At 35.2% G+C, this 13,911-nt stretch overlaps 1 protein-coding gene across 5 annotated transcripts in view; it reads left to right on the top strand.

The window, feature by feature from the left end:
* LOC150092256 (myb-related protein B-like) overlaps positions 1–13,911 on the top strand; it is a 248,286-nt gene that overhangs the window by 193,854 nt on the left and 40,521 nt on the right. For all 5 annotated transcript variants that reach the window (XM_090414888.1, XM_090414885.1, XM_090414886.1 and 2 more), the window contains one exon: positions 8,009–8,146. In XM_090414888.1, coding sequence (XP_090271014.1) covers positions 8,009–8,146 — 138 coding nt within the window. The remainder of the gene's footprint in view (positions 1–8,008; positions 8,147–13,911) is intronic.

The following is a 13,911-nucleotide window of genomic DNA, read 5'->3' as shown; positions in this document are numbered from 1 at the left end:
AGGAAGTCAGCTGAATAAATTTATATGGAATAAGTAAATTTGTCAAAACACTAAATTAGCTGTTTACAAGACAGTGTTCAAACCAATTTTAACTTATGTATCTCAGAGCTAGGTTAGAAATAAAACACTTGACCATAGACTAGAGAATGCAGATATGAGAGTCCTGAGAAAGATTAGAGGGGTGAACAGATGGCACCAATGGCAACATCATATTAAAAATGAGGATATTAGGAAAGAACTTGACATTGTTAGCATCCAGGAATGTGTTAGCAGAGTTAATCTCATATGATAGGGTCACTTAAACAGAATTTGAGAGGAAAGATTAGCAAAACAAGTGTTCTCTACCAGGTTGGCAGGAAAAAGATCCAGAGGAAGACCAAGATATAGCAGGATTGATATAGTAATAAAGGAGCAGATACATTAAACACACTCAATCAGGTTTATTAAACTATTGCAAAGCTAAAGTGTCATAGCATCAGCACTTAAGAAAATTTTTTCTATAGCAGAATATTTCTTTCTCTGGTCTCTCTCTCTCTCTCTCTCTACAAATTTGCTTCTAGTGTGTGTGTGTGCAAACTTTATGTGGTATATTGTTTCTGGGTGTATAACATGCTACTAACTGTAGCACCTCAGTAATGCCATTTATTTGAGGCTTATAATTATGTTTTTTTACATATTTTTCTAATTAATGTTTAAGTAGAATACCCAGGATGCAGTATTTAATACATCAGTACTACATCTTGGCCTAATTCTTTTTATTGATATTAATTCCATTCATTGAAACTTTAGCCTTTCACAACAAACTTGCCGGTCAGGTTGGTTGAGTGGTTAGTATACTTGCTCTCCAACCAACAGGTCATGAGTTTTAATTCCACTGTGGGCATGGATGTTTGTGACCGTCTTTAGGTAGGAGATGAATTTCATTGCCTGGTTTTGAGACCATTGTTCTGCTTATTAGGAGGCCTGAAGTGGCCATGTTTGGTCTCTAGAGCAGGGTTTCCAGAATATATAAAAATAAATAAAAATTACAAAAAAAAAATGTATATAAAATTGATAAAAATGGGGGAAAATTCCTTAGCCTGCCCACGATACTGTAAAATCTCATGATGAGTAATTTCATAACTTATCATGTTCTGTTTTACATGGTTTTTAATTCAGGAAAATATACAAAAAAGATTGTTAAATATTTGTTGAAATGATGAATTTTGTAAGTTATTGTATTCAACCTCTGTTACAATAATGGGGCACACGCATCAGCAAGTCTAACACTAATATTGGCAAGGAGTTAAGAGGATTATCATAAGAGGAAAGTTATAGAGACTTGCGAAGAATGAGAGAGTCCTTCATATTAATCCAATGTTCTGCGAGAATATTCTTATCCTTCTCTTCATTTACAGTGTTGCTCCTTTCCTTTGCAATTCTTTCCTTGCTCAAGAAGTCAAATGTCCTTTTCTTTATTAGATCCTTATTATATCGTATCCTTATATCGTAATGTTCTGTGAGAAACTTCTTATCCTTCTCTTCATTTACAGTGTTGCTCCTTTCCTTCGCGATAGTTTCTTTCCTTGATCAAGAAGCCAAACGTCCTTTTCTTTATTAGATCCTTATTATATTGTATCCAAAGGACAACAAGTGCCAAGGATGAGAAACTCAGAAAGCACATAAAGATAAGGCACCTTGTCAGTAAGGAATTTTATCTTCAGGATTCTAAAGGAGTACCCTTGCTTGAGATCACCGGCATTTGTGGTCGGGGAAGAGAAAAAGAAGCTTCGTTGGTTCATCTCCAGGGTTCTCAAGGCATTCTCTTACTGGAGATCACCGACTTATTCAATGTCGGGAAGTGAAAGAGAAGCTTCACTTGTCATCTACTAGGATTGCCGCTACAAGGGGAAACATTGTGTCGAATCATCAAAAAAGAAAGGAGCTACATGTCGGCACTATAATAAGGATCTAATAAAGAAAAGGATGGTTGACTTCTTGAGCAAGGAAAGAAACTATCACGAAGGAAAGGAGCAACACTGTAAATGAAGAGAAGGATAAGAAGATCCTCGCAGAACATTGGATTAATGTGAAAGACTCTCCAAAAAGGAATTTATAATGGTTGCATGTAAAGTAATTGTGAACAGTTGTATGATATTGGAAAAATTAGGTTTGACCAGTGTAGGTCTCATAATCAAATAATGTATGGTTAGGTCTTAAGCTAGTTTAGAACTTGGATTTAGTAAGGAAATTGTAACTACCTTGTATGTATACTGCAAATACTCTTTAAGCTTAAATAAATTGTTTTTAAACAAAATACTGAACTATAATTTGTCAATGCACTATACTTAAAAAAAATTCGAACCATTGTAATAAAAGTATATACGATTTTTATTCATGTTGCCACGACTGATTTAAGGTTAGAATAGAATAAAGCAGGGAATACGAATACAAATACAATACCTGCGTTGTCTTTGGATTAACATCTTATACTCTCACACTCAACATATAGGCTAGCTGGTTCAGTCGATAAACAAATAAATTTGCTAGATTATAGAACGTGGAAGATAAGATAGTGTATAAGCATATACAGTCAGTTCTCTTTTTATGCAGTAGATATGTTCCACAGAAAACCCATATAAAAAATCGCACAAAAAAAAAGACCTAACTTACTTTGAAAAATTGGGGATATGTTCCATAATTTTCTAAAACCGCATAAAACCGAAAGAATGAATTAAATTAAACCTAAAATCGCATAAAAAGTTTATAAAAATTAAATAAGAATGCCTAAGTTTGTTTTAAAGCTTTATTCATTTAATTTTATTGAAAAGTAACAATTGTTTTTACATTTTTCATCAGAAGAATTATTGTTGCTATTAGACAATATTCAGCAACATTTACGAACTAGTGCGAAATCACTTTTATCACCAGAAGATATAGTCAGTCATCAGATCTGTATGGTAAAGGCAATGGTTCTTCACAAACAGAATTAGTTTCACCCTCGTTCTGTGCTGATTTTTTCCTTCTGATAATGAAATCAGTGATTAAACTTTGCGATGATGATTTTACTAAATTTTTATGCAGCTCGTGATATCCAGACACAATCCTTCAGCTCACTTTGGAATTTAAAGGCTCATTTAGAATTTCTGTCAAAAACAAGAAAATGATTTTCCAATTTATTGCACAGTTCAAGAACTTTTCAAATTATATTTGCAGTGAGGGGGAGAGGTTTTTCTTCCGCTTCACTATCGTTTTCTAGATCTTTGACGATATCTAAAGTTAATCAATATCCAATAATACCATCGTCACTTAAGGCATTATCCACAAGGCATTCGTCTACGTCAGGGATTCTCAACCTATGGTACGCGTACCACTGGTGGTACGTGAGCCACTGCCGGATGGTATGAAAACAGATTTGCATACTGGTACATCTAATATCTTGAATTAAATAGAGTGGTATGCCACTGGAAAAGGTTGAGAACCCCTGGTCTACATCATTCTGGCTAAATGTATCAAAACTTTCTCCACCAATTTCATGTACCAAAGTAATGATTTCAGCTGATAATGTAGATGTTTGAATGGTTGCACTGTTTGAGACACTTCCAGACCAAGCTGCTTTCCAACAGGCATTTAAAGTTTGTGTTCTTATTTCAGCGAAAACAGATGCAACATGATTTAAGCAGTCCAAAATAGAAATTTTTTTCCAAACTTCAGTTACTGTTAATGATTCATTTTCTAGTTTATCCAATATAAATTGAAAAGTGTGCTTAACGTAATATTTTTTAAAAGTAACAATCATGCCTTGTTCTAATGGCTGAATAATGCTTGTTGTATTGGGTGGAAAAAACTACCTGCACATTTGGATGTTCTAAATGCAAATGACTTGGTGCATTGTCACCAATTAATAAAACTTTAAAATCGAGAACTTTTTACTTCATATTTGTTTCCACTTCTGGTACAAAAGCAATTATTGAACCATTCAGTAAATACAGCAGTCGTTACCTAGGCCTTTGTATTTGCCATCCAATGTGCTGGCAGCTGTTTTAGATCTTTGCCTTTTAGAGCACGTGGTCTTAGAATTCAATTTACTAGGAGGGGTTTCAACATTCAATCCCCTGATGCATTGCTACAAGTAATGTTACTCAAACTTTGCTTGCTTTAAACCCATTTGTTTTTTTCTCAGACTTTGCGATGCAAGTTCGACTAGGCATTTTCTTCCAAAATCCTGTTTTATCAGCATTAAACACTTTATAAGGACAATATCCATCATCTTCAATAATTTTGGATAATGTCTCTAGAAGATTTTTGGCTGCTCTTCTTCATCTGCTGTTGCAACCTCACCTGTAATCTTCACGTTATGAAGTACATTCCTTTTTAAAAATCCGGTTAGCCATCCTTTGCTGTCTGAAAATTCTTTATCAGCATGGGAAGCAGAAGTAGATGGCTCCAATTGCTTCATCTGTTCATAAAACCAAAGAGCCTTTTGTTTAATTAAATAACCACTTATAGCAATTCTTCTTTGAGTTAATTCTTCAATCCAAATTATGAGCGCTCGTTCCATTTTTTCTAATAAAGCATCTCTTGAATATGATGATAATTTGGCACTTAGTTTTGTGACAGAAATGATTTTCTTATTGCAACTTCAGTCTTTTTAATTGCTCTTATAGTAGATTCGCCTAAATTAAAGTGTTTACCAATCGGCGTAGATCCCTCTCCTTTTGCTAAGCGACCTAAAATTGCAATTCTCATTTTCAAAGAAATTGCTTTTCTTTGGTGCTTTTTTTTTCTCCATTGGGCCAAATTAAATATTTAAAATAAAAATTAGCAAAATTTAGATTTACGATAATTAAAAGACAAACACTCACTCACATGCAAAATTAAACTTCACGGACACTCACTGCTTACACGTTACTCGTGTTATGCCAGAATGTGCTGCAACACGCTGTTCATTATGTACAATGATACATAAAAAAGATATGCATAAAAAGAGACCCAAGCGTATATGGCAGTCAGAAGTTAAGATGGCCAACCATATTAAAGATAAATTATAGAAAGTTTAATAAAGAGAAAGCCAGAGGCAAGGCAGGGTAGTGAATAGCTATCACAGCTATTACAGCCAAATTTTATAGTACAATGTACTGTAGGTTTATTAGTAACTTTTTATGGGTGGGAACGACACAAAAAATAAAATAAAAATAAATAAACAATAAGTGAGTAATATTCCATAATTTATTTGAAAAATAAAAGATATAAAAACTTAGAATACCAAGAAAAGAATTAAAAACTATCATATTATTTCATGGTACCAGTCACATGTGCTCACTCTCTCTCTCTCTCTCTCTCTCTCTCACACACACACACACACACACACACACACACACACACACACACACACACACACACACACACACACACACACACACTTTATTATTATTGGATATGAAGTTTTATCAAATGTAGAAATCTATGCTATTTTTCATGTATCTCTATTTACTGCAGGTTTTCATGTAATTAGGTGCATGCAGCAGTCAGTTTTGAATTTAGGGAATTGTAGCTTGACTCTAAAGAACTTGAATGGTTTATTAATAACACTTGAAAGAGCGATATTGAAAGAAAGGTTTGTTTCAATGACATTGCTCTCACTGCTGAACTCACTCACTTACGTTACGCCTTCTTGGCCAGTGGCTATAATCCCCATAAGATAGACAAAATCCTAAAAGCTTCTCAGAATTCTCCCCCCCTTCACTGTCTGTCACAGAAAACTACAACAAAACTGTTGTAATTTTCTACATTAACAGCAAATCTGATAAGATATCTAGAGTGCTTAATAAACATCAGTTATGCACCATATGTGAAATTGGCAACTCTCATCCGTTCATATTCGGCACTACTGCTATGGCAAGTCAGGTGTAGCAGACTGTACTTTAGATACCCCTGTATACAGGATCAATTGGAAAAAAAAAAAAAAAAAAGTTCTGCACAGAAGCTTTTTATAAGTCAGAGAGGTTGTTCCTGGAATCAACAGAAGCCTTGAGACATACTCCAAACCTCAACAAGTATGGCTGTATAAATTTGCCAAAGATTTGGGAGACAGTCATCTTAAGACCAATTAATACTTGCTTTCTCTTGCTGTTTTTTTTTTTTTTTTCCCAACATAGATGACACCTAATTAGGAGACTTTAGTCTTTGTGTTTTACATTACAATTGTTCAAAATAGTCCCATTGTTATACTAGATTGTTGTCTCATGTACTGTGACAAACTGGTTTTGTGCTCTGAAGATGCTGGATAGAATACTAGGAAATATCAGCAATAAGTTAATAAATAGTTATTTCCTTATCAGTCTGTGTTCTCATCTATATTGTTAAAAATAATCAACATGTATGACGAACCCACAAACCTTCCAACATGTTTGAAATATTGAAATATTTTGACTGCACCCTCCAAGCACAGTCAAAGGTGGCAGGGTTTATATATATGTGTGTGTGTGTAAGAAGGATCTTGACATTGTTTGCATTCAAGCATGTGTGAGCAGGACTAATCTAAGGTGGTATGGTTACTTAAATAGAATGGGAGAGGAAAAGTTATCAAAATGTTTGATGCCATGATGGTAGAAAGAAGACCAAGGCTCAGTTGGATAGATTCAATCAGTTATGTCTTAAAAGAACAAAATGTTAAATACAACAGTATTGGAGTTGACAAGTAATAGACTAATTTGGAGGCAAATTGCAGATAGGAGATTGTTAATAATGTGAATTTATCATGTAGCGCTGTCATAGTAGCCTGAACACTTTTAGGATACGTATCAGGAAACTGATCTCTCTCACTCACTCTCTCTCTCTCACACACACACATGTATTGTTTAAATGTAGCATTACATTCTTCCAAATGTTTGAGAGGTTTTTTACATCCATGCTTGTTTATGAACCAGTATATACAAGGTGGATTAGCAGACTATCTGCTGGACACCCTACTTGCAGTTAGAAGGAGATAAACTGTTTCCCTGATACCTCGGTTACTATTAGACCAAATAGTGAATTAAAATGTTCACTTTTTTATTTTAATTTTATTTTTAAACCTTGTATGCTGTTAATAAGCCATTAAAGTTCTTTTAACATGGTAACTCTAACAAATGCTATATGATCTTCATTTTCCTCCTGTGTAAGAATGCTCATGCATTGTTACCTTAAAAGAAAATAACCAAAAGCAAACTGGAAGTAAGAATGAAACGTGTATATTTTGTAAGAGTTTTGTTTTATGCTTCCATGTTTCTTCTAATTCATAACACATTCTTGTTGTCCATTCTGAGTTTTTTGCATAAGTATTTGCTGTGGCATCATTTAATTACAGGTGATAATGAAAGATTGGCAGTATCTTTCAACTTAAAGTAACAGAATTTAGGAAGACTGCATATCACTGCAGAAATATGCAAGTAGTGACTTCATTTAATGTATATAGATAGTTTACATGTAACCCCCCAGCCCTCTGTCCTTCCCTATCCTTGTAGGAATAAAACCTGTTTTACAAGAATGAAGTGCCCTGAAAAAACAGTCCTGATGGATCATGAGCATCAGCAACAACTACCTTCTCCATCCAGCAAATCATTCTTCTGCAGGCATTTTTCTTTCTGTTTGCTATGTAACAAAATGCATAATGCTACTTCTTCAGTATCAGCTGAAACTAAAAGTGCTCCAGTGAATACTTGCCCTCACAAAATCCAAACATTGTATAAAAGAAATATAAGAGCTCTAAGAGCATGCACTTACATTTTTATGCAAGATTGCGTAAGCACTCATGATTTATATAAAATAAGTATTCTATAATATAATAGAATGGCAATGTTTGAAGTCTCTGTATGATTTCTGAAAATTGGCACTGATTGTTGTCTGTTGTAAATAATATTAATTCTTGTAATTCTTAAAAAGGTTTTCAGATGAAATTAATGTTCTCTATATATTCCTCTGATTTGCTTTGTCATATGTTACAACTCTGTAAAATGGAGTCATACTTTTTTTTAATTGCATTTAACAGAATCTTTCACCAGGAATACGTGTCAGAAAAGCTCTTCACCAAACCTGGTCAACTCCTGGAGAAATAGCAGTGCCTGGATTGACTTATTATTATCCATCTGTTACTAATGAATTTTCACCTCTAAATCCAGAAACTCCTGTAAGTAGACTTTTAGTAACTGTTTTAAAATTTCATTGTGTGTTTGTGAATTAACAAAGTAATTGTAAAATAAATACAAGTTGCTTTAATGAAACTTCCAAGTTTTGGTGATAAATCTTTTATAATTGATGGTAATGGAATTTTGTGAAAATTCCTAGATAGTTTTACAGCCCACTAGAGCCTTATTCATTGGTGGATTTCAGGAGGATTCAAAATAGTTTAATCAACTCAGTCATGTAATGCCTTTTATTCCCTTATAAGAAATGGAAAGAGACACATGGCATAAAGTGTATGTTGGAAGTAGTAGTGAATGTATGTATATATGTATGGGAATGATCAGCATAGAAATGGCATAGATTAGGATGTGAGGGGGGAAGTTGAGACTGAACTGTGGGGGAAATCACAACCAACAAGTGGCTTGGGTAGGACTGGTTATAGCCCTAAAAGTGAACTGCTGTGTTTATTTATAAATACCAGAAGTATCAGAAATAAGGGAGATGAAATGGTTTCGCTGATTGAGTTTATTCGCCCCAAAATCATTGGAATAAGTGAAACATTGTTGAATGAAGATAAAATCGTAACGGAAATAGAAATGAAAGGTGCTTCTGATGATAACAGGGGAATTATGTTCACATAAGGTAGACATGGAATAGTGGCAATGGTTATGAGGTAGTGTGGTGTAAAGTGGAGGTTGACAGGAAAAGACATTTAGTTGGATGTTGCTATAGGGCAGGGAATGTGGAGGGTGGTGATGAAGAAATGTATAAACAACTTAGGTTAGTGAACAAAAGAAAGGTGATTATTATGGGCGATTTTAATTATGGCAGTATAGGTTGGAATGAAGAGATAGCATTTGGGAATAAGGAAAATGAATTTCTTGAGAGACATCTATCTCAGGCAACATAAAGTAAGACATGCAAGGATTGAGAGTTTTAGATCTAATAATTTCAGCAGAGGATATAATTACGAGTGGGATTTCACACTTTCCTCCAGTTGGTAAGAATGATCATGAAGTGATCACCTAGGTTGTGGCTAGCCATGTGCAGGCTTCTCTGAGGAAAGGTTATATGTGGAAGTAGAAAGCTGTGATCATGTCAAGCTTAGGAGACAGTTTGAAGCTACAGTATGGAGTGAGGAGTTGAGCGATAAGGAAATAAATACTGCTTGGAACTTGACAAAGAAATATATGACATCTATGTGTGAATGTATTCCAAAGGTCAAAAGTCTGAATAAGGTAGGTGTATAATGGATGAATGAGGGGCTTAAGTATGAAATCTGGAAGAAGGCACTTTGGAGGCAGTACAAGATGAATAATGATAATAATCAGTTACGTAAAGAGTATAAAGAACAAGTTAGGAGAGTAACTCACTTAGTAAAGACAAAAAAAAAGCGCAGTATGAGTAAAAATTAGCAAATTAGGCGAAGAAAAACCCTAGAGAGTTTTTTTTTAGATATGTGGCAAGTAGAAGGAAGAATGGTTATGGTAAGATAACGTTAATAGACGAAGACAGTAGAATAGTAACTGCTGTAAAAGACATTGTTGAGGTATTCAGTGATCAGTTTATAAGGTTGTTTCATCCTCATCAGAAAGAAATCATGAGGAACTTAGCGTAGAGGACATAGGAGAGGATGGCTTAATTGTGAGTGAGCAGGAGGTATTTGAGGAAATAAATAAACTTGATGTCAATAAGGTGATAGGATTTGATTAAATATCACCATATTACACATGCCTGTTTAATAGGAGTTGTACAACAGCATGGGTTCTAAGGAAAGAAAGAAAGTAAAATTGTTTTACTGCATAAAGGTGGTGTAGGTATTATTACCATAATAAGGCTGTAACTATAAATTATAGGCCAATCTGTATATCTGGAGTTGTGGTGAAGGTGCTAGAGAGATTGATGAGAAGTAGTATACAGAAATGGGTTGATAATAGCAGTATTCTCTGTGGTTGTCAGTTTAGGTTTGTTAAAAGGAGATCATGTTTTACTAACTTACTAATTAATTAATAAATTAGCATATGACGATACAGCTGCTGCTTGGGTGTCCATATGGATAGTATCTTATAAAACCAACATGAAGCTATTGGTCACAATGTATTTTTCTCTGTCAATCAATTGGGTGTGTTCTCCTGGCTGGTTTGCCTGTTCTGAGGGACAAAAAACTTGAGTTTCTGGGAGAAAAACTTCGGTATGAGACTGGCTAACTCATCTTTAGTCGAAAGAGACCAGATAAAGGTTCCTCACTTCGTGGATGGAAATCAAACCCAGGTCTTTCTGACCAAAGGGCATCGTCTGTACCGAGGTAAGCTATGGAGGCTCTAGCTTACTTATGTATAAGGGGGGGACCGGAAAGTAATCAATTATTTTTAATAGGTCATTTTTAGCTGATTGTTTTTTCTTAAATAACACATAAATTATTAAATTTGATTTTTATTTAAATATTAGCATTACTTTTCTATTTAAAAAATCTGTTTTTTTTTTTTTTTTTTAAATTTTAGATTATTTATTTTAATATGGTGGACTTTAAAGTTGAAGAGCACCATTTACATCATTGTATGCTGTTTTTGTTTCACCAAGGAAAGAATGCTACCGAGGTTACTAAAATCATTTGCTCAACTTATGGAGACGTATTGAAGGTTAACAAATATCAGCGATGGTTTAGGAGATTTGCAGAAAAAAATTTTGATCTCTCTGATCGTCCTCGATCTGGAAGACCTCTTACTCTAGATGATGATGCTCTTAAGACTCTCGTTGAATCAGAGATCCAAAACAAACTATACAAGAATTAGCAGAGAAACTTAATTCATCATGGTCAACTGTCCAAGAGCTCTTACATAAGAGTGGCAAGGTTCTTAAACAGGGTGTATGGGTACCACATGAACTGTCAGAAAACAATAAAGTACAGAGACGGGCGATTTGCAATTCATTGTTGACCAGATGACCCCTTTTTGGAACGAGTCGTAACTGGTGACGAAAAATGGGTGCTGTATAAGAATAATAAACGCTAAAAACAGTGGCTTTCTCCAAATCAAACTCTAATTCCAACACCAACTTAACCTTTTGTGGAACTTCATCCACAAAAGGTTAAGTTGTGTGTTTGGTGGGATATTCTTGGAATTATTCATTACGAATTCATGGAACAAGTTAAGACTATCACAGCAGCCATCTTCTGTATACAATTAGAGTGACTACATCAAGCATTGTTAATCAAGTGTCCTGCACTTGTCAATCGAAAAGGGGTAATTTTGCAGCAAGATAATGCAAAACTGCATTCTGCAAGAATGACTCGAGAAAAAATTAGACAATTAGGATGGGAACTTCTACCACATCCTCCATATTCGCCGGATATTGCCCCTAGTAACTATCACTTATTCAGGTCCTTAGAACACAGCATAAGAAATAAAACCTTCCTTTCGCAAGATAATGTCCAAAGGAGTTTGATATCATTTTTGCCTTCAAAGAAAAAACTTTTTTCAAAAAAGGAATTCTAAACTTAGTAGATTGTTAGAATAAGGTTATAATTAATGATGGCGATTATAAAATTCCATAATGTTAATTTGTTCTTTAATAAAATTTATATTAAAAATGTAGTTCAAAAAATTGATTACTTTCCGGTCCCCCTTATACTATAACAAGATGACAGTTGTCTTGGATAAGGAAATGCATATGCAGTGCTATACTTTGATTTTGCAAAACCTTTTGAAAGACTGTCACTTGACAAGGTGTTAATAAATTGAAATGGATGGGATTGGATAACAGATTTCTGAGTTGGATTGGTGACTGGCTGTCAGATAGGTATCAGAAAGTTGTATATCGAAGTGTAGTATCCCGAAAGAGGAAGGTCACTAGTGGTGTGCTGCGAGAGTCAGTTTCGGGACCATTGTTGTTCATTTTGGATAAGGAGATGCATATGCATACTTTGGGACCCATCCCAATATCATTTTAATGATATTGAGATGGGTTAAACTGATGTTATGCAGCTGTTTGCAGATGATGCAAAATTGGGGAGAGCAATGCAGAGCCGAGCAGATGTTATAGCCTTACAGGAGGACTTGAATAGATTGCATGAGTGGGCAGGTAATTGGAACTGTCAGTTCAATGTTGCAAAATGTAAGGTTTTGAAATTTGGTAAGCAACAATGGGATGAAGAGTATACATTGGCAAGGAAACTTTAACCTGGTTTAGTAAGGTGGCAGTGTCACAGTTATTTCTTTCTGTATGTTTGGGGTCTGTGACACCCCACCTTACTAATACCAGGTTAAAGGAGGTAGAGAAAATGAGAGATCTGGGAGTGGAAGTGGACAAGGACCTGAAATTCAGGGTCACATTGTATAAGTTGTGAAGATATCACATCGGATAATGGCAGTGATGTGGGAACCCTGACATGCAAAAATAAAGAGGTTATGATGTCACTGTATAAGGCCTTGATCAGGACAATAATCCTCATATGGATTATTGTGCACAGATCTGGTTGCCTGGTTTTCATGGTGATGAGGATATGTTGGAAAGGATCCTGAGAAGATTCACAAAGGTCTTCAGTGGTGTTTGGAATGTGGAGTATGAGAACAGATTGAGAGAATGTAAATTACAAAGCCTCGTCAATAGGAGGAGAAGGGGAAAAGATATGATTGAGACATATAAGTTAGTCAAGGGTTGTTATCAGGTTGACATGGAAGAGGTTCTCTACTTGGATAGTGGTTGGCGAGCAGAATGCATTGCCTGAGATGTGAATGTAGATACATTGAATCAATTTAAGGCACAGTTGGGTGAGCTTTGCATGTGATAGTCTGTACTTCCCATGATGAGTTTCTGACTCCGTAGAGGTCAGATGTTAATATTTTTTGAATTTAAGATTATTTTTGAAGATTTCTCTCTCATTTTTTTTTTTTTATGGTATTTAGAAATTTTGTTATTTATTATTTCCTAAATGAAGTTAATTAAATGGACACTGGTACTTTAAAATCCGTTCTGAAGTTTTCCAAAGGGAAGAGGAGGGAAGAATTTTTTTTAAATAAATATTTATAAAATTATTTGATATCATTAATTAATTAGCATTAGTGTTATTACAGGTGACTCCAAGGAGTCCTTAGCCTCATCGAGGGAGGCCCTAAACATCATGTCCATCGCAACTATTCGACATTCACACAGTATCTGTCATACTTTGCCTTGAACTCATTCACTGTCATAGCACCCACAACAGACTCTGGCAGCTTATTCCACTCATTCACCACTCTAAAAGTAAAAAAACTAGCTCTAACACCCTCACTAATCACACTCATGCCCAGCTTCCATGGATGTCTTCTAGTCCTCCCACCACCAGTCCTGTTCTCAAAAATATCCTCTGAATTAATCCTATAGAAACCCTTCAGCAATTTGAATGTCTCAATCATATCTCCCTTTTCCGCCTATCAACCAATTTTTGCAACCCACAAATCTTCAACCTGTTTTCATAAGGTTCATTCCATAGACTTGCTATCATCTTGGTCACTTGCCTCTGGATTCGCTCAAACTCTTCTCCATCAAGAAGAAACCTAGGTGACCAAATCTGGACACAGTAGTCGAGATGGGGTCTTATCCAGGCTCGATACAGAGGAACAGTAATTTGCTTGTCTCTGCTCGCCAAAGTATTCTTCAGCATCCAAGTGATTTGATGGGCTGATTTAGCCACTTTTGCAGTGTGACCCCTAAACTTCAACTCCCTATCCACCAACACTCCCAAGTTCCTGGCCTCATCGATCTCCTGGAGTACAGTTCCACCAATGTGAT

This window comes from Typopeltis vanoorti, chromosome 26 (assembly GCF_054136105.1).
Source record: "Typopeltis vanoorti isolate ZY-2024b chromosome 26, IOZ_Tvanoo_1.0, whole genome shotgun sequence".
Lineage (NCBI taxonomy): Eukaryota > Metazoa > Arthropoda > Arachnida > Uropygi > Thelyphonidae > Typopeltis > Typopeltis vanoorti.
Note: the sequence above shows the minus strand (reverse complement) of the source record. Positions and strands in the feature narration are given on the sequence as shown.